We start from the raw sequence: 21,806 nt of genomic DNA on the forward strand, positions 1-21,806 counted from the left end.
TTTTGCGTCAGAAATGTACCAGAACAGAAATTTACTTCCTCTGCATTTAAGGAAGCAAAGGTTTGAGTGGCAGTCTCTGATCTGGATATGAAGAATAACAAATTTGGAATGGATGGATCTACTCTCTCTGAACTGTGGCAATGTAAAACAAATGACATTAGTCGCCCTCCATCTAGTAACTTACTTTATGGCTGTAGTTATGAGTAAAAAGCAATTATTAATTATTGATAGGAAAAGCTAAGCACATGCGCAGCGCGCTGTTGCTGCAACAACAGTAACATGCCAGACATCTTCAGGAAAGGCTGAGACCAGACTGAATGAGATAGAAGGAAAAAAAACGTCTGATCGTATTATCATATGAGCATTCATCTTCATTTAATCCCGTGGCAATCAAAATGATGAGCCGCCAAGCATATTTCTATCGAGTTCCTCCTCAAGAGCTCCATCGGCGGAATCAGCAGGCAGACACGGCTAAGTCCAGGGCTTTGCAGACCGTCATTGAGATGAAGGTAGGACTTTGCTACAATACAACACCTGAAGTGAAGACTTGCCACCGATCGTTCCGATTTGTTTGTAAACTAAACAAGAAACGAAGATGAAATTTAATGCGTCAGGCTTGATTTTCTTCAGCAACAGATGGAGAGCAAGTGACATAAGACCACAACGGCAATTATTGATGAGCTCTTCTGGAACAGTTCGTTGTGCTAGACTTGTGAAAATAGGGCCGTACATTTTGAATAAAAGAAGTGGAGGTGAAATAATTGCTGTTAAAAATGTGAACATTATGAAGTTTGACAAAGTTGCAAGCTAAAACTGTCCGTCGTTGCCGTCTGTAATGTACACTGGGCATTTTCCCTTTGTGATTACAGAACACCACACCCCCTTTTTGTTTTGATCCTGATGTTATCTGGCAGGTACGGCGATGAGTGCTCATTTCTTGATCTTTTTGTTTTTTATCTTGAGCCGAAGTCTTCCGAGGTTGGAATGCTGTGTCTTCATCAGTTTGCTTTGCCTTCTTTCTTTGTGTCTTTCTCTTGACCTACGCTTACTTGTCTGTGCCCACAAATGTATTATTAATAATATGAATTCTACTTGTCGGATTCGTTCCCAGTGAGGGTTGGACTCCGCCAAGGCTGCCCTTTGTCACAGATTCTGTTCATAATTTATATGGACAGAATTTCTAGGCGCAGCTGAGGCGTTGAGGTGGTCCGGTTTGGGGACCTCAGCATCGGCAGTAATGCGGACTCTGTACCGGTCCGTCGTGGTAAAGAGAGAGCTGAGCCAAAAGGCAAAGCTCTCAATTTACCGGTCGATTTACGCTCCTACCTATGGTTACGAGCTATGGGTCGTGACCGAAAGAACGAGATCCCGGATACAAGCGGTCGAAATGAGTTTTCTCCGCAGGATGTCCGGGCTCTCCCTTAGAGATAGGGTGAGAAGCTCGGTCATCCGGGAGAGACTCGGAGTAGAGTCGCTACTCCTCCACGTCGAGAGGAGCCAGATGAGGTGGCTCGGGCATCTCATCAGGATGCCTCCTGGACGCCTCCCTGGGGAGGTGTTCCGGGCATGTCCCACCGGTGGGAGACCCCAGGGACGACCCAGGACGCGCTGGAGAGACTATGTCTTTCAGCTGGCATGGGAACGCCTTGGGATCCCCCGGGATGAGCTGGATGAAGTGGCTGGGGAGAAGCTCCTGAAGCTGCTGCCCCCACGACCCGACCCCGGATAAGCGGAAGAAGATGGATGGATGGATGAATTCTACAACTCAACTGTCAGGCAGGGAACAAGGCGAAGGACTCGGATGCAGAGTCGTTTCTTTCTTGGATTTATTCCAGCAAGCACACTGATCAAAAGTACAAATCAAAACGCCTCTGGCGAGGGAAAACACGTGGCAAAAAGTACAAACAGAAGGCGTCGCACTGAGGCGAGAAAAAAGGCTAAAAGTACAAATCAAAACGCCTCTTACGAGGGAAAACACGCGGCAAAAAGTACAAACAAAAGGCGTCGCACTGAGGCGAGACAAAAGGGCTATGGGAATCCAGGCACAAACAAAAGCGTCGCTCGGTGGCGAGACAAAGAGGAGGGGTCTTACTGAGAACTCGGACATCAAGGAATCGCTGGTGGTCGGGACGAGGCAAGACACACTGGCACAGGACAAGGGGAAGACACGGACTAAATACACACAAAAGGGCGTGGACACAGGTGCTGACCATTATTGTCAATTACACAGGTGCACACAATCGGGATCAGGAAAGACAAGACAACCAACACCGAGGAAGGAAACACAAACTGAAACGGAAGGGACGACAAAATAAAACCGGAAGTAAAATTACGACATCGACGAGACAGAAACCCGGAAAAATAAACGCGACCGCATGACATCAACATTTGAACCCCCCCCCCATCTGTAGAAATTTGCATGTTCTCTGGGTCCTTTTTGGAGGGTATTTGCAGCACCATGTTCTGGTCAGGTCTGATGTCAGAGATAGTAATGGAGGTCAGATGCTTCCATGTTGCCTGTAGCGTGTACTGATGGCATCATGCAATCAATCTGCTTCCATTTATTCAATTCCCGTTCTCTTGTGGTCCAAGGTTTAGCATTCAACGTATGTATGAACACATGCAGCTAGACAATCTCAGGACCTACCCATAGCAGAACCTTTTCCAGCCATTTACTCAGACACCAGGGTATAGAGCCTATAAATCAGTTTTTTTTTTTAATGATCTTTAGCATCAAATTTCAAATGCTTTTTTTTTTTTTTTTTAACCCTCTCCATAATAGGTATGTATTTCCCCAACATGCTTTCTTTGGCTTCCTTGAGATTAAGTCCTTCTCAGTTCTACCCAACCTATTCTTTCAAATTAGAAACGGTGCATGGTTGTTTCCACATCAAGATCAAGAGCTTTCTACACCACCACACTCTAGTTTTATGCATGACTGCGTGGATGAACAAATGGATGGCTTGAAAGAAAGATGGCTGTTTAATTGCTGATATGCAAGACAGACAATCTCTTATGAAAGTTCAATCCGCCTGCTGTTGCCGGTGCAGGACACCAAGATCTCTTCATTGGAGAGGAACATCAGAGACTTAGAAGATGAGGTCCAGATGTTGAAGACAAGCGGCCAGCTACATCCTGACGATAGGCAGGATGAGTTCAAACAGGTGGAGGTCTACAAGAGCCATTCTAAATTTATGAAGATCAAGGTAGAATGTCTCGGACGACTCCTGCATGTCTGGAGTGTTGCATGCTAGAACGACAACTGTTTTTGAACATATCATGTGCATGGCTCTAATGCATGCTAATGTGTTTGGCATGATAAAGCATGTTTGTGTCGTGTCTAATAGAGTTGTTGCATCCTTTCATATGTTTTCCTTTCAAAAAAAGGATTTGGGATCTCGACACAATGTCTGTCGAGCTGTTAAAAAATCTGAAGAAGCAAATTTCGTTTCTCTCTTGGATTTTCTGTACAGTCATCCCTGCAAAGTAGCTCTCAATTCAACTTTATTGCATGACGTCACTCTTATTTGCTTTGAGCTGAGTTTGAAACTAAACAAGAAACTGCGCTTTTCTAGCAGTCCGCCTCTTATCCCTTTTCATATCTGCTCTGGAACACTTTTGTCTCCACTTGTTTGTGTGAGGGGGTTAGGGTGAATCTCCTCACGCTCCATGCTCCTCGAAACCATACCATCGCAGACAGTCTAATAGTTGTGTCATTCTGTACTCAACAAAATTGTCTTGTTGCTACTTGCAAATGTATTAGGGTTGTGCATGTGGATATCAATAGCCTCTGTCATTACAAGAAAAAGATTGTTGCAATGTAGCATTTAGCTGCAAGTAGCATTTAGCTGAAATAGCAATGTAGCATTTAGCTCCAAGTAGCATTGTAGCATTTAGTTCCAAGCAGCATTGGAGCGTTTTCCTCCAAGTAGGAAATGTAAGGTTTTGCTGCAAGTCGTATTGTAGCATTTAGCTCCAAGTAGTATGGTAGCAATTAGCTAGAAGTTTGAACGTATTAGCGAGCATGTTCGAACATATTTGCGAGTGTGTACATGCGAGGACACTCGAACGCCTTCATTCGAACGTATTTCTCGTAACTATAGTGCAAAAGCATTTGCCAATCCAAATATTTTATTGTATTTGTCTTCTACTTTTTTAGTTGAGAACAGCATGCACAATTTATTTTCGTGGCTGATGATTTGTTGTCCGCACGAGTGCGACTGACCGAAACAGTGTCACCGTTTGCATGTGTTGCACGTTCTCCTCGGCACCAGTCCCCTCAAGAATGACTGACGAGATGTTTATTTTGTGTGATTGCCAGATAGAGCAGCTGAAGCAGGAGCTGAACAGGAAAGAGTCGGACATGCAGGCCCTGCAGACCAAACTGGAAACGCTAACCAATCAGAACTCGGACTGCAAGCAACATATCGAGGTGCTTAAGGAGTCCCTCAACGCCAAGGAGCAACGTGCCAATACGCTACAGACTGAGGTTAGTTTACATATATAAGTACAGGTGCAAAGAAATACCGCATTCTCACAATTAGGCTGTCCAAGATTAAAGCTGTCCAAGAGGAGGCCATCTTTGAAGTCCCTATACTTTATGGCTATAATGATTTTATCTGTGCTATGAGGGATGGAGGCCTGTTGCATGTACCGAGATGTTGTGTCTGTGAAAGCAGGGAGCATTTAACATTTTTCTCCATCACTCTCAAGACTTGGAACTGATACTTTAGATCTCTGTGTTCCCCCAGTTGAGAGTGGCCTGCTAACTTTGTCCACTCATCATTACAGGAAGCAATTTGGGCCAAAATTAGACCTAATTGTCCATACATGCGAAAGGAATTTTGGCTCTTGTCGTGAATACATCATACTTATAGGGACTGGTTTCAGTGGGTGGTTTGGATTTCAGGGGTGTTTTGCGAGACCTTTTTATACCTGATCCAATGAAGTGGTCACATTTCTTTTGGTATTATTCATTTTGTTCATTGAAGTGAAGAGTTATACCATTGATTGAATACAGTATTTAGACTATTGCAGGCGCATAGAACACATGATTGATTATTATAGATAATTTTTGACTTGACTTATGCTTTAAACTGTTTTTTTTTTTTTTAGGTGTGTGTGGCTAATACTGTATATACACATTGGTACTCCGGCATGAGTAGACCCTCCCCTTTATATAAAAACAGCGTGGCCTCTTTAGAGCGCTTTGTTGTTGATGACCTGGTGTGATAAATTCCAATTACCGGAGGATTTACTCGGATATAGTTTCACATTTCAAACGTGTTGTTATGAGATGTTAACTAGAATCTTTTTCTTTTCATTTGACATGTCTGAGAATATGCGTGTTGGTATGAATAATTCATATTGAAGTAGTGACATTCAATTGATTCTAATGCTTCCGATGGTGGCTGCATAGACTCCCGTGACATATAATTGGATCAGATAGTATCACTAAATGTTAAGCACAAACATGCAAAACACACCCAGTCTCCAGGCTGATTGCTTGACTCTCATCATCTTCGCCCGGTCTCAAGAGGTTTTCTCCCACTATTGAAGTCGCATTTTCCCTGCTTGAGAAAGTCTTGAGTTTCCACATCTAAGTGGGCAAAAGCCCAGGATGAGTAAAGCTATTTAGGGCATTTGGGGGCCAAGTATTACCCCGCATTCCTCTGTTGCCTGTCCGTCACTCACTTTTCGAGCACAGGACCTCGGTTTCATTCATCCCTTCCACTTATATTATTGGTTCATCTCTGCTTCTCTAAATTTTGTCTTTCATACAATTATTACTCCAGCCAAGGCGATCATATCCACACCAGCGCTCGGTGTATGTGCTCGTCACTTTGCCAGTTTTGGTTCATGTGACTGACAGTAATTGATCCACAATGGCTCATAGGAGCACCAATTTATGTATCTGTCGGTCAGTCTCGAGGACAGCTTCCACAAGGCCCCATTTAAATTTATCGACAGATTGCAGAAAATATTCATTATGAGCACAGATATGACAATTTGCTGCCTGTCTGAAGAAACCTCTCCAAACTACAGATGTCTGTGTCCTTCCTGCAGCGATTATGACCACGCGCAGTTGAAACTAAACTCCTGCAGATCAGGTGACCTGACAGCAAGCCTCTTACATATTTGAACAGCCCAGAAAAAGTGCACAACCTCTTTGAAACAAGATGTTTGCAAATGTAATGATGATCATAGTTTTTCCAAATTCTTTCCCCTGTGTCCCATGCAATGAATGCAAGATGTGTTTATCATCTGTGACATCGCCGCCCTTTGGACGAAACTTATAATACAAACTTCCCAGCTGGTTGGATCTCCTTTCCAATCCAAAAAGTGGCTAAATTGCTCAACAGGGTTTGTGAAAAATCACCATAAGGTGGTTGAGTTGACTTCAACCCAACCTGGTCAATCATGGTTACCATTCTTAGGCCCGAGTTACTTTCATGGCCTATGTGGTTTGGAATGCTGTGGAAGCAGCAATGCTTTTGGGCCGCCCAGAACAAACATGGATAGGTCCAAAATAAACCCCCCCTGCAGAGACTATGTGGAAAAAAAAAAAAAAAAATTAACGTGGAGCTATAGCGGCTGAGACCTTTTTTTTTTTTTTTTCTTTACATGCTGAATGGATTACTAATTTGCATGACCATGTATTGTACATCATGCAAACTTTGCATTTCAATTTTGTTCTTCTCACTTGGAATGAAATGTCCGATATAAAGCACCATCTTCCTGATGATGTGTCCCACATGTGTCCTTTTGTGGAACCTCTTCAATAAAACACACTCAAGATCAATAAACCAAAAGCTTGGCTCGGTCCGCTATCAAATTGAGGCTGCCGGGACCACCAGAAACAACACGTAGCATTCTTCTCTCGCAAAAGTTTGTCTCACTTGAGGGTCACACCGTTTTACTTTACTACTTAACTGCAAACTTTCATCTGCTCACGCAAGTCAATTTGCAAACATTAAAAAAAGACAATGATACTGCACCGCCAGATGTTTTCGCGCTTTGGAGTTGATTTTTTTTTTCCCTTTCACTCTATCCTTCTGAGCTGTAAAAAAGCACAATTTGAACATTTTCTTCTTGCTCCAATTCAGCACGCAGAGATTGACATGAAACAGTTATTTGAAAAGAATTGCTGACTTTTGCATTTGGGGCTGTTGACATGAATATGCAGGGAACATGATTACCAGACAGGAAGCCATTAACATTTGAACCTGTATGGTTTCATGCTACTTAAGTTCTTACACTAATACTCAGTGGAGCCCAATGTGAAAAGCAAACATTCATACATGCTGGATGTGGAGAGTTTTATCATCCACATGTTGAGTTATGTGTACCTTTAGTGTTCTTTGTGTCATGTGCTTCCTGAGATGAAACTGCATTAATATTAGGACGAGTGATGAGAAGACAAGATGAAGACCCCTTGGGACCAACATTTCATTTTCTGTCAACCTAATGACCAGAATTCATATTCAAAGAGGGTCCAATTGATCTGTTATCGAGGGGAAACTTTTCCTTGGTTTACTGTCAGTGTTGTAAGCGGACATGATAATGGATGGAGAGCGTGAGCACAGTGACACCTTGGTGCTACTCCATCAATCCATCCACCTTTACAATACACCTTGAGTGACTTTCATGCCTCTGCACATTTTTATTTTTTCTGAATTATGCAATTTATGTGTGGGTACGGGTGGGTGGGGGAGCGCATTACATCTGTGTTTTTCCTTGTTGATTCTGTAGCCTGTAGGCAAACAGCTGTGTTTCCATAGTTGTACATGAGGCAGGAGACTGGGGGCTGTACCCCATGCTTCACTCGTCCCGGTGTGAGGCAGTTTTTTTATTTATTTATTTTTTTTTTATTTTTTTTTTTTGTTTTTTACATTTGGTTATTGTCCAGAGCAGGGGTGCCCAAACATTTTCAGCTCGCAAGCTACTTTTGAAATGACCAAGTCACAAAGATCTACCCACTAAAAAAATACTATATATACATATATATATATATATATATATATATATATATATATATATATATATACATATATATGGGGTCTTGTCTGGTGTGGTAGATTTGGGCCTCTATTGCTCTGGTGCTCAAGGCCTGTTCTTGTGCAGCCAGGATCAGTGCCTCTGTGCTGTCCTTCAGACCAGCTCTTTCTAGCCATTGGTAGGATTTCTGGATATCAGCTACTTCAGCTATGTTTCGGTGGTACATCCCATGTAGGGGCTTGTCCTCCCATGATGGTCCCTCCAGCACCTCATCTTCCTTTGATGCCCATTGTCTGAGACATTCACTGAGCACGTCATCCGTTGGGGCCTTATCCCTGATGTACTTATGGATCTTGGATGTTTCATCTTGGATCGTGGCTCTCACGCTCGCTAGTCCTCGGCCTCCTTCTTTACGGCTAGTACAGGAGGAGGAGGAGGAGGAGGAACTATATATATATATATAAAAAAAAAAAAAAAAAACTTTTCCTCACCCCCCGTGGGTGGTCTCTTTTTCCCTTCAAGCTCGGGTCCTCTACCAGAGGCCTGGGAGCTTGAGGGTTCTACGCAGTATCTTTGCTGTTCCTAGTACTGCACTTTTCTGGACTGAGATGTCAGATGTTTTTCCTGGGATCTGTTTCAGCCACTCCTCCAGTTTGGGGGTTACTGCCCCTAGTGCTCCAATGACCACAGGTACCACTGAAGTCTTAATTCTCCAGGTCTTCTCCAGCTCTTCTCTGAGCCCTTGATATTTCTCAAGTTTCTCATGTTCCTTTTTCCTAATGTTACCATCATTTGGGATGGCTATGTCAACCACAACGGCTTTCCTCTGCTCTTTGTCCACCACCACAATGTCCGGTTGGTTCGCCATTACCATTCTGTCTGTCTGGATCTGGAAGTCCCAGAGGATCTTGGCTTGGTCATTCTCTACCACCTTTGGAGGTGTTTCCCACTTGGATCTTGGGACTTCCAGTCCATACTCTGCACAGATGTTCCTGTACACTATTCCAGCTACTTGGTTATGGCGCTCCATGTATGCTTTACCTGCCAGCATCTTACACCCTGCAGTTATGTGCTGGATTGTCTCAGGACCTTCTTTGCACAATCTACACCTGGGGTCTTGTCTGGTGTGGTAGATTTGGGCCTCTATTGCTCTGGTGCTCAAGGCCTGTTCTTGTGCAGCCAGGATCAGTGCCTCTGTGCTGTCCTTCAGACCAGCTCTTTCTAGCCATTGGTAGGATTTCTGGATATCAGCTACTTCAGCTATGTTTCGGTGGTACATCCCATGTAGGGGCTTGTCCTCCCATGATGGTCCCTCCAGCACCTCATCTTCCTTTGATGCCCATTGTCTGAGACATTCACTGAGCACGTCATCCGTTGGGGCCTTATCCCTGATGTACTTATGGATCTTGGATGTTTCATCTTGGATCGTGGCTCTCACGCTCGCTAGTCCTCGGCCTCCTTCTTTACGGCTAGTGTACAGTCTCAGGGTGCTGGACTTGGGATGGAACCCTCCATGCATGGTTAGGAGCTTCCGTGTCTTGATATCTGTGGTCTGTATATCTTCCTTTGGCCACCGTATGATTCCTGCAGGGTACCTGATTACTGGTAGGGCGTAGCTGTTAATGGCTAGGGACTTGTTCTTGCCATTGAGCTGACTTCTTAGGACTTGCCTTACTCGATGGAGGTATTTGGCTGTGGCTGCTTTCCTTGTTTCCTCGTCAAGGTTGCCATTTGCCTGTGGAATTCCAAGGTATTTGTAGCTGTCCTCAATGTCTGCTATTGTTCCTTCTGGGAGTGAGACCCCCTCTGTGTGGATTACCTTTCCTCTTTTAGTCACCATGCGGCCACATTTCTCAAGTCCGAATGACATTCCGATGTCAGAGCTGTAGATCCTGGTAGTGTGGATCAGGGAGTCAATGTCCCGCTCGTTCTTAGCGTACAGCTTTATGTCATCCATGTAGAGGAGGTGGCTGATGGTGGCCCCATTCCTGAGTTGGTATCCATAGCCCGTCTTGTTGATTATTTGGCTGAGGGGGTTCAGTCCTATACAGAACAGCATTGGGGACAGAGCGTCTCCTTGGTATATACCACATTTGATGGTCACGTGTGCAAGTGGCTTGCCATTGGCTTCAAGTGTGGTTTTCCACTGTTTCATCGAGTTGGCGATGAAGGTTCTCAGAGTCCCATTGATGTTGTACAGCCTCAAGCATTCAGTGATCCAAGTATGTGGCATTGAGTCATATGCTTTCTTGTAATCAATCCAGGCAGTGCTCAGGTTGGTACGTCTAGTTCTGCAGTCTTGGGTGACTGTTCTATCCACCAGGAGTTGATGTTTTGCTCCTCTGGTATTTTTACCAATCCCTTTCTGAGCAGTGCTCATGTATTGATCCATGTGCCTGCTGATCTTATCTGATATTATGCCCGACATCAGCTTCCATGTTGTGGAGAGGCAGGTGATTGGCCGGTAGTTGGATGGGACTGTACCCTTTGATGGATCCTTCTGGATCAGGATCGTACGCCCTTGGGTTAGCCATTCAGGGTGAGTCCCATCCCTTAGCAGCTGGTTCATTTGTGCTGCCAGGCGCTCATGGAGAGTTGTAAGTTTCTTGAGCCAGTAGCTGTGGATCATGTCAGGGCCTGGTGCTGTCCAGTTTTTCATTCCTGAGACTCTTCTCTGGATGTCTGCCACTGTGATGGTTACTGGGTTCTGTTCAGGGAGCTTGCTGTGGTCCTTTCTCAGAGCCACCAGCCACTGTGCATCCTTCTTATGTGATGCCTCCCGCTCCCATATATCCTTCCAGTATTGTTCAGTTTCCAGCCTTGGTGGGTCTGCTCTGCTATTATTCCCCTGCCACTGAGCGTACACTTTCGCTGGTTGTGTTGTGAACAACCTGTTTATTCGTCTGGCTTCATTCTCTCTTGTGTACCTCTTTAGGCGGCTGGCCAAGGCTTGGAGTCTTTGTTTGGCAGTTTCGAGTGCTTCAGGTATGGGCATATGGCTGTATTTCTTGGGAACTTGCTTTTTCATTGCACCTTTCTGGGCCTCTGTCATTTGGCTCACTTCTCTCCGTGCTATCTTGATTTTGGCCTCCAGCCTTCTCTTCCATGGTGGGCACTGTTGTGGTCGCATATGGTCATTCTTCTTGTAGCCAAGCATTTCTAGGATCACTGCTGCTGAGGTGTACATCAGCTCATTGGTTTCAGTGATGGTAGCCGTAGGAATTGTTGTCAATGCTGCATTCACATCTTCTAGGAGACTTTCTGAGGGTACTTCACTTAGCCTCTGCAGTGTGTATCTAGGTTCCCGAGCATTCATTCTCACCGTGATTTTGTTCTTCAGGTCAGTTGCTGCCTCGTTCAGCTTGATTGTGCTTATTGGGGTTTCGTACCCAACCTCTGGGCTTTTACATGGATTTAACTCGTCTCTGACCTGGTGCTCTGGTTGGCCTTCGCTATGGCATTTGTGTTGTATCTCATCAATCTCGAGGTGTGATAGCAGGTGCCGTTTATGGATATTGGAACACTGAGCTACTAGTTGCTTGGCCGATAGTGTTGACTGTGGGTATTGAAGTTGCCATTGTTCCCGCATTCTCCGCATGTAACCCCTCTCGCTCGGGTTGCTGGAGTAGTAGCATTCCAACAGATCCTTATTCTCGCATCTCGCCCATTTGTGTCTTGTTCCAGTAGCCCATTTTCCATCAGGGTGCTCTGGTTCCCCAGCACCTGACGCAGACCTTGTTTGTCCGGGCGACGTCTGAGCCGGCATGTCTTTCGTTTCTTGTACTCTCATTATCTCTGAGGTAGGCGGTATCGTTAAGGGTCTTGCCTAAGGACCCACACTGACTGTTGGTAAGGTAATCGCTCATTGCTCATATTGTGCCCCTGCCGGGAATCGAACCCGGGTCTTCCGTTTGTAAGTCATGTCACTTACTGATTGAGCTAGTCAGCCGTATATATATATATATATATATATATATATATGTGTGTATATATACACATATATATATATGTGTGTGTGTATATATATACACACATATATATATATATATGTATATATATATATATATATATATATATATATATATATATATATATATATATATATGTCAATGTGAAAAAAATAAGTCCTCCCATTCCCTTATAAAGTTTTTATGCCCCGTTTCTGCCCATAGTCTATATTTAGACGCTCCAATTTCTGTAACATCTGTCGTCCTCAAATGATGTCCAACATTCGTGCCGGTTGTATCCGGTTATAAGCAGTCTTTGACCTGTCGAAATCGTAATCGCTGCCATCTGCCCAGTGTATGAGTCAGTTGTGCTAGGTGAGTGAAGCCGGACAGTTGCGATTCACGATGGAACATGATCAAAGGTGAGCTACGAGATATTATGATAGACTCGAGATAGGGGGGTGAAACTTTTAGGGAACAATTATCATATAATGGTTATTGACTGATGTGATTGCAGTGATGATTCGCCCTGACGTATTTCCTCCATGTATTATTTTATGCAAAACATCTATATATAGACTATGGGCGTCTATGGGTACAAAATCGGTGCTGGATGTTCTCGATGCAATCGAAGATGAAGACGCAGCTGTGGATGAAATCTTTATTGCTCCTCCTGCGGTCAGTGTGGAGTCTGACGAAGACAGCGGCGAGGAAGACGGCGGAGGAATGATCGCTAATCTCTCGGGACGGCAGCTTTGCGCTCCCGCCGTGGCGGTCCTCGCTGATGGACGTGTGATTGGAGATGATGATGGCGACACGGAAGAAGAAGAGGAGCCCCAACAGGCCTCCACCTCGAAGAAACGAGCGAAGAAACGCTCGCAAAAAGATGGGGTGGACTACAAATGGACCAACAGTAAAAAGCGCCTGACAAAATTCCCGGACGCCAGGCCTCTTGCCGCCCCCACGATTGTCGTCGGAAAGAGCGCAATTCAGAAGCTGGACTTCTTCCTTTCTTATGTATATCCTCACCTTGTTCGAGAGACCATCAAGTATGCGGCGGTGACTGACTCCAACTTCCAGCTCACCATCGGAGAATTGAAGCGCGTGTTGGGGATCTTGCTGCTCTCGGGTTACCACTCTCTCCCCAGTCGCCGACACTACTGGAGCACAGATGAAGATCTCCAGTGCGCCCTCGTCGCTGGGGCCATATCACGCAACAGGTTCATCCGCTACATTTACTGCGCCGACAAGGCGCACCTGAACCTCAGCGACCGGATGACAAAGCTGCGTCCCATGATGGACATCCTTAACGCTCGGCTCGGGGAGGCGTATCCAATGGACTGTAATGTTGATCTGGACGAGGCAATGATTGAATATTTTGGAAGACATGGATGCAAGCAAGCAATCCGAAACAAGCTGGTGTGGTTCGGCTTCAAGGCCTGGTGCCTGAACAGTGGGACCAACAGCTTCCTGCTCCGCTTCGACATCTACCAGGGGGCGAGTGGAGATGCCTCTGAAGTGGAACGCAAGTTCGGTAAGGGCGGTGGCACGCTCCTTCGACTTCTGGACGACCTCCCCGATGCTGTGTGTGCACTTCCGCTACGCGTCTACATCGACAACTACTTCACCGGCCTCTCGCTAGTTGCAGAGCTGAGAAAACTGCATCCCGCGCTCCTGCCCGATCACAGATCAGAAGGCTATGAAGAGCAAGCCGCGTGGTGCCGTGTCTGTCGTGTACGACACGGCAAACAAGATTTCGCTCACTCGGTGGAAGGATAACGCCGTGGTCACCATCGCCTCCACCCTCGCCGCCGAGCATCCTCTGCAGAAGGCGTCACGCTGGTCAGCGAAGGAGAAGAAGAAGGTGGCAGTTTGTTGTCCAGCTGTACAACCGCAGCATGGGCGGCACGGACCGCCCCGACCAGAGCATCGGGCTCTACTGCATCAACATGCGCCGGAAGAAGTGGTGGTGGCCGATATTCACCTGGATGCTGGACGCGGCCGTCTTCAATGCATGGGTGCTGCACCGGCTGGATGAGCACGGCGGGATGTCTCTGCTGGACTTCTGACGCAAGGTGGCCCGAACTCTGCTTGCAGCACCAGGCGTCACTCGAGCTCGAAGAGTGGGCAGACCGCGCCTGTGCGCAGTTGCCGATGACTCCCGCTTCGACGGCATGGAGCACTGGCCGGAAGTGGCGGAGCAACGCCGAAAGTGCGCACTGCCGACTTGCAAGTCGCATCCGTCCAGTGCGTGCTCCAAGTGCCGCGTGGCACTGTGCATGAAGTGTTTCCGTGGTTACCACCAGCTGGAACAGAATGTGTGAGAAGCACTGGTCGCGTGATCCGTTTTCTGACCGGAAGTGGCGACGCAAGGCTGAACATGATCACTGCTGAGCTACAGGTCACGTCCGTCCACTGCGTTTATGGTACCGCAATCTTCAGTCCACTGCGCTTATTGTACCGTGTTTTTGTTTTGTTTTCCCTGAAAGTTTGTTGCAAATACATACGGCTATGAAAGTCAACTTGTGTTCATAGAAACTTCGGCATTTTCTTACGACTGGTACCCATACCCTGGGGATGACGGCAGCCGTTGACTGGAGGCGTTGCACATGCATGCCCATTGAAAATTGCGGAAATGGTCCCTTTCATGTTGCAGACAGATGTTACGTGTAAAACACAACTAACTCTGAACATTCAAATAAATTACATCACGTTACACTTGTAAATCGTCAGAATGGTCCGATTTTTGTGCACATATCAGCCCATAGTCTATATATATAAATGCCGCATATCTCGTGTACGCGACATCATAACCAAAAAAGCGCGGCGTATTCGTACTTAGGGACACCTAAGGACCCAGAAAATATGCACCTTTTTAGAAACAATAATTTGGGCAGATCCGGGTTTCTTAAGTTTAAGAGAAAAAACAGGGATCTGACAATTGGAGGGAACTCGCGAGCGTTAGTGTTGTGTTGTTAGCGCCGTTGTTGTGCAAAACCCCCCCCAAAACATTTTAATGTCACGCGATCGACCAGTAGTGGCTAGGCGATCGACGTATTGGGCACCCCTGCTCCAGAGCTTACCTTGAGGTAAAATGTCCCTGAGATTCCAGATGAGGTAAAAGTCCAAAGTGTGTGTGACTAAACATTTTGAAACGTTTGAGAGCCACTTCTCAGGTAGCTTACCAGTTTCGTACACATTTCTGAAGTAGCCAATTTGCTCAAATTATCTTGAAGATTTTATTATTGATGAATAGTTAATAGTTTCATCTATGTGAAGACACAATGATTTCTCTGGAATTATCAATACTGATTTACCAAGCACACCACGTTTGTCTGATCTGTCTGTCCAGTTGTCCATCCGTTTGTCTGACATGTTTACGTTTTACTTAGTGTTTCAAATGATCATGTCTACATGCCCAGAAAATCCCAATGTCCCATGGCTCAACATAAATCCATCAGAATTATGTAAACATTAATTAATAAATATATATAATTCATAAATAATACATATTTTTGTAGGTATAATTATATAATAATGTACGTATATATGATTTATAATTTATACATAAAAAAAAAAACAGTTACGTTTTTCAGTAAACTGGAAAATATACTGGCCATTCATTTCTAAAACATTGAATGCTGCAATGCAATGAAAAGGTTAAATAAAAGTATTATGCAACCATTTTTTTAAGCTTTTATTTCCTCCTCTAAACAATTACAGTTTATTTGAATAGGCGTCTTTTTGGATTAAAGTGTAAAAAGTAATGACTTTTTTTTCTTTTTTTCGAGGGGGTCACTTTATTCCCCCAATATCGTAAAACTTTTTACTGAGGGTGTTGCCTTTTCATATCCACAGTACATACTGTGTCGTATCTTTTTACACTCATTTGAAGGTCACGGGTGATTAAAATGTTTCATCAGGATATTTGTGGTGTATTAGGAATGTTTTTCGGATCACTGGCTTGACTAGATTCCCACAATGAATCCTCCTGGGAATGCAATTGTTACTATGTAAACTGCCTAAGTGTCCACTAGACTTGGCCTGCCGCGGTCTTCCCATCATCTCTGGTTCTGCCGTCTTGACTGTGGTCTGACTCATATGGTCCCTGGGATGTTGATTGCGATCCAGAGCCCACTCTGGGCCTGATACCTTTGCAGATTTTGCTGCCAGAAAAACTTTTATGATGAAATGTGAGGCAGGAAAAAGGGAGGTGAAGACAAACAGAGACAATGTTTTCCTTGAGCCTCCGTTTCATTTTGCTAACCACTGTCCAGAATACACATTTGGCTATCTTTGAAATGAGGAGGAAGTCGGCTCAAGTGGTTGTCGGTTTAACCTTGCGTTGTTTTTTTTGTTTTGTTTTTATGTGTGGCAAAAATACATCAATGTTTTTCCTACGGAATACCAAAGATTCTAACCACAGAATGTTGAACACATCTGAAGGATTTTCATTATTTTCTTGACTATTCATGAGTCCATTAAATTCATCATGAAATCTATCACTCGCAAAAAAAGCTGTCAGCTGACACAATTCAATAATGGCAGGCGAGGCACCACTTGTGCTTCGACGTAACTTTCAGTCTGCAGCTGAAAATCACTTTGCTGTACTTAGCCAGCGCCATCGAACGTCAAGAAGGAAATAGGAACAATACCGTTCTGTTCATTATTCTCACCTTTTTACTGTTAGCAAAATAAAGACACTACTGTGTATTTTGCTTAAAAGCTGAGAAGTGTTTAATTGTTGCTGATATTCTATAGTGGACTGATACTTATTGAGTTTCACCTTTTTTTCTTAATCCCTCCTTCTGTTTGAACTCCTCAGTTCTCTTCCCACATTTATCCATGTCTGTTTCCCTTTTTTTCAGTCCTCTGTCCGGCAGCGATTGGTGCTTTTAGAGGGTATTAGCAAGGTGTCCTTATTGTACTATCCCAGCTTAGTGGGCCGGTGCAGGTGAGAGTGGGGATTTCCTGTTCAGCCTCTCTCGAACATTCTTGCTAAATTGCTCCTTTCCAGGTGGAATTTGTGGGTCGAGGGGCTTTTTGCAACTCATATTGCAGAACCTGAACTTCAGCTGTGCATTGATGTGAAGGCACTAACAGACCCAAGGTGCAAGGATTAGTGGTGTCATCTGGTTTATGTGAGTGCTTGTGTGTGTGTCCGAGAGGCAGAACAGAACTTGGGTCACTTGTCTGACTTTTGTTGTCTGCCAGAAGAGCAATACTACTTCTTGAGAGGAGATCTCTCTGTGTGCCTTCAACCTGTTTGGTGGTTCGGATCGGAGGAAGGCAAAAAGGAGCTCAAGTTCAGAAAGAAAATAGACATTATCATTCTTCGTGTGTAAATATCGGAAAACATACCTATTGTACAAAGGAGGATGTGCATATGCAAGAGCAAACCACATTGAAAATAAGCAATGGAGAGATTATTCGTATAATTTAATCCAAATATAGGCAGAGTGAAATATTAAGAAAATACTTTTGGATAAGACCTATTGGCCAAGGGTATTATATCAACAAAAGAAAAGAAATCACAAAAAATAATTTCCTCAATGAAATAAATTAGAACACAAAAATGCTTTTAAAAAAAATCTGAGAACTAGCCCAAACGACTTTTGACTTCACTTTTATAAAATTACATTGATTGAATGAACTAAAACTAAAAATGTTCTTTATTTTTGTCTTAGTCTATTATTGTATATTGGCTTTTGAGGTTCATTTTAAATGACTACGTAGTATGTATTTCGGTATTGCTGCAGGTACAGAATAAGGACAGACAAAAAGTCACATATAGTGACCTTTTTTCTTTGATCTCTACCACATACCAAAGCCTACATATGTACAAAAAAAAGTCTGATCCTACTAATAAACTAAAACAAAGCATTTAAAATTTTCATTTTAAAGACAACAAATCAAAGTAAACTATTTGTCCCCCGACGTTGTACTCAGTTATGTGTTTTTGACTTTTAGGTAGATGCTCTCAGGGTGCGTTTGGAAGAAAAAGAGCAGTTCCTGACAAAGAAGAACAAGCAGCTTCAGGACCTAACAGATGAAAAAAGCACTCTAACGGGAGAAATCAGAGACATGAAGGATATGTTGGACGTCAAGGAGAGAAAAGTCAATGTCCTTCAGAAAAAGGTAGGTGCAAAGGGAAAGCTTGCTCCAAAGTGGACAGACGTTCTTAATTTGAAGGCCACCTTTGTCAGCCAACTGGTTTTTACTGTACTTCTCGGCCATTGCGTCGGTTCTATTGAATTGTCTGGAATAGGCAGGCGCATTGAAAGCAGCAAATTTATAATTTTAGATAATGGAAATACTGCTGTGCCTTGCAACAAAAGTTTAATTTAATTAATCATCCCCCCCAAAAAACATTTGTAATGTGTGTTTGTGAAGAAAATTAGTACTCTATAATTTTGTACATAAAGAAATATATATTAATGTAAAACCTTTATTACACAATTTTTGCCACATTTTTTGCTTCCGTTTAATTCAGTGCTCCTTCTGTGGTACCTGCCTTGGCCAAGTGGGGGCAGTATTATGCACGCATACAGATATGCATGGAGCTGTCCCAGCTCCTCAGTAAGCACAGTAATAATTGTCATTTCTACGCAGAGGATAAAGAATAAATGCATGCGAGTGATGTGGCACTCAATTGTTTGTGTTCAAATATCAGTTGCTTCAACAGTTTATTGAGTATAACTCCGATGCTAGTGGTTACTCTGCCATTAAGTGTTAGCATTAAGATACTGGACTTTCATACAAAGTTACACACACCAATGCGCAAGTTTTAATTCTTACCACCTGTGATTATCATGTTGTCATTTTGGTTACAGGCCACTTACACACACATAGAAATCCCCTGTCAACTTTCTTGTTTCCTCTCATGTCCTCAGTTTAGATTCCCCCTCTCTCGCCTTACTTCCGACTCGTCCCTTGCTGCTTTTAATTGAAAGGTCACATCGAAGGTCACATGTTATTTCGTCAGTCTTTGCACATTTGACTGCATGAATATTTAATACCTCCAAGCGTTGCTCTCTCAGACACTTGAACGTGACCTTCAGCAGTGAATATCAACCTTCCAACAACCTCTAGACAATTGAAATCTACTAATTTGTTTAGAAAAAAAAATCCTCGTACCTTAAAATGGAAAAGCTAAACTTGCCATTAATAGTTCATTGAACTGTATATTTACTCCTGCATGTCTCGAAATGTTTGATGTGAAGATAGACCAAGAAAAGATCATACAAGAGACTGTCTGTATCTGTCAACCCCTCCCCCTTGTTTTTCTTTCATGAATCTGTGGATGTCACTCTTTTTTTAAGATTCACTCTGTTATTTGGGGTGCTCGGCTATATGCTGTCTGTTCCCTCTCTCATTTGACAATTACAGTATATAAGATGCTTGATATGAAAGGAGAACTTCAACTGACAGCCAGCAATAGTAATTAGTTAAGTTTGTCTTTCATTAGTTGTGATCTTTAAGTCATAAGGCACAAATCACAGATTTTTTTTTTTCTTTATTGGAAGATAATGTAGACTGTAGTCTTTAATTTCCAAAGAATTTATGCTCTCCATGTTATTGACATGCAATGAGCTGGGATGTATCCTTTGGGTGGATGTGGGTGGCATTAGGTCAGGAGTACACAGAGCAATTTTTTTTCAAGGTCCGTGTGCAGAGGTCGGTCAGACCGCATGTGATAACACTAATATTCAAAACAAAATTTCTTTCTCTCCAGAAGATGTGATTATTGTAATGGTCTTCTGACTGGACTCCCTTGCTGCAGATCGGGTTCTTAGCAGAGCAAATAGATTTAAGGATTACACCGACTCAGCTGTAGAATAGATTTTGAAATGCAGCTACTGGTTCAGGGATACATTGAAGAAATGTTTATTGGAATATAAACCCAATTGGGTTCCGAGTTCGGCAGACGGGTTAATTTGTGGAGTCCAGAGTTCAAAGCAAACAATGGTGTATAGCAGTTAGCTGTAATGCTGCAAATGGAATAAACTAACAAGAGAAATGAAGTTCATTTATGTGTCAACAATATGCCAGCTCCTCCAAAATTGAAAGTGAAAGTTAGAATGTGCACTTGCAGCAGTGACATGGAGACATATTTCACCTCGTTTACCTTTTGCCCGTCGCCCGCCTCGTGCACGACACCGTTGTGCAGTGGCAGCACATACACAATGAATGCGCTGTGCTTGAGTTGCAACCACTAAAGAAAAAAAAATCACAATAAAGGCAATTCAGGGATGAACATCTGGAAAAGTATAAGCAGAAAACAGTTCGTGGGCCATTTATGTGGTTGCACAAGCCAAAGACGAATGAATGTGACTCAAAATCTACGAGACAAATTACCAATTTTATGTTTCAGTGTGTTTCACATCTTAAAGTTTGGGCAGCCTTGGTGTTTGTTTTGTACTAAATCATCCCGGCTGTTCTTTCTCTACTCCTTATTTCTATATTCTACCAGCATATAGTGTACCGCACTTCATCTGTTAAAGTGAAGTTCTAAAAGATCTTTGACATGTGGAAATTTAGAATGGTCAAGAGCTCTACTTTAACCCCTCATTTGTGCTGTACATATTCTTTAATAGAGCAAGGGATACCTTACGTGTTTGTATGTATTTCTCGTCTCAGGAGATGACCGCCAATGTTTTCTACGGGCCTCTGCATGGACAGCCACTCTGATTTATTGCGTGGCACTATGATGTCAGCGCCGTAGCTTGAGCCTCAGGTCCATTCCAACGGCCAGAGGCTCAATTTAACCCAGAGTAACAAGCAACTTGCCCTTCAAGTGAACAAATGAATGTGAATGTGCAAGATTTCTAGCTTCTCAGCGAAACAGTGAAAGCTCTGTTGGAACCCCTTCGTCTATGTGACCGTGACCAATGCATAATGATGCATCTATTTATTTATTTATTTATTTATTTTCATTTTGGGTTTCATTCCCTCTCTTTGGCTGGCGGGGCGGGGTGGGGTTGTGGGAGGAGCAGAGGCAGAGACTGGTTGTGGTGCGGTCTTGGCACGCATGTGTTATTCATGTTCAAACATTGTGGTCGTCTCAATCCATATTCATGCTTTTAAAAAGCAAAGCTTTGTGTGTCGAAGTATAGTATGCACTATCAGGTTCCCTCCCTATGGCAACCGCAGACAGGCAGCTCCAGTTACCTCGGCCGTGGTTGTACTGGACATAGGAGCATAGTCGGTAAATATATATATATATATATATATATATATATATATATATATATATATATATATATATATATATATATATATATTGCAGAAGGGCTATATCTATATATATATACTATATATATATATATATATATACTATATATATATATATATATATATATATAATATCAAAAATAATATTTATAGTATTATAATACTATATAAGCTCGCTTATATATTGTTATAAGCAAAAGCTCGCTTGATGTTTATTTTCTCTCTCTCTCTCTCTCTCTCTCTCTCTCTCTCTCTCTCTCTCTCTCTCTCTCTCTCTCTCTCTCTCTCTCTCTCTATATGTATATATATATATATATATCCATCCATCCATCCATTTTCTGAACCGCTTAGTCCCCACGGGGGTCGCGGGCGTGCTGGAGCCTATCCCAGCCGTCATCGGGCAGTAGGCGGGGGACACCCTGAACCGGTTGCCAGCCAATCGCAGGGCACACAGAGACAAACAACCACTCGCACTCACACCTAGGGACAATTTGGAGTGATCAATCGGCCTACCAAGCATGTTTTTGGGATGTGGGAGGAAACCGGAGTGCCCGGAGAAAACCCACGCGGGCTCGGGGAGAACATGCAAACTCCGCACAGGGAGGGCCGGAGGTGGAATCGAACCCG

General features: G+C 43.5%; 1 protein-coding gene across 4 annotated transcripts in view; it reads left to right on the forward strand.

Moving 5' to 3' along the window:
- LOC125988874 (ELKS/RAB6-interacting/CAST family member 2) overlaps positions 1-21,806 on the forward strand; it is a 135,833-nt gene that overhangs the window by 9,762 nt on the left and 104,265 nt on the right. For 3 of the 4 annotated variants that reach the window (XR_011086506.1, XR_011086507.1, XM_049754587.2), the window contains exons 4-6: positions 3,051-3,206; positions 4,322-4,489; positions 17,916-18,083. Coding sequence is in view for 1 of the 4 variants with exons in the window: in XM_049754587.2 (XP_049610544.1) it covers positions 3,051-3,206; positions 4,322-4,489; positions 17,916-18,083 (492 nt within the window). In the remaining 3 variants the exon portion in view is untranslated. The remainder of the gene's footprint in view (positions 1-3,050; positions 3,207-4,321; positions 4,490-17,915; positions 18,084-21,806) is intronic. The other variant, XR_011086508.1, reaches the window with a different exon arrangement.

Source organism: Syngnathus scovelli, chromosome 2 (genome assembly GCF_024217435.2).
Source record: "Syngnathus scovelli strain Florida chromosome 2, RoL_Ssco_1.2, whole genome shotgun sequence".
Lineage (NCBI taxonomy): Eukaryota > Metazoa > Chordata > Actinopteri > Syngnathiformes > Syngnathidae > Syngnathus > Syngnathus scovelli.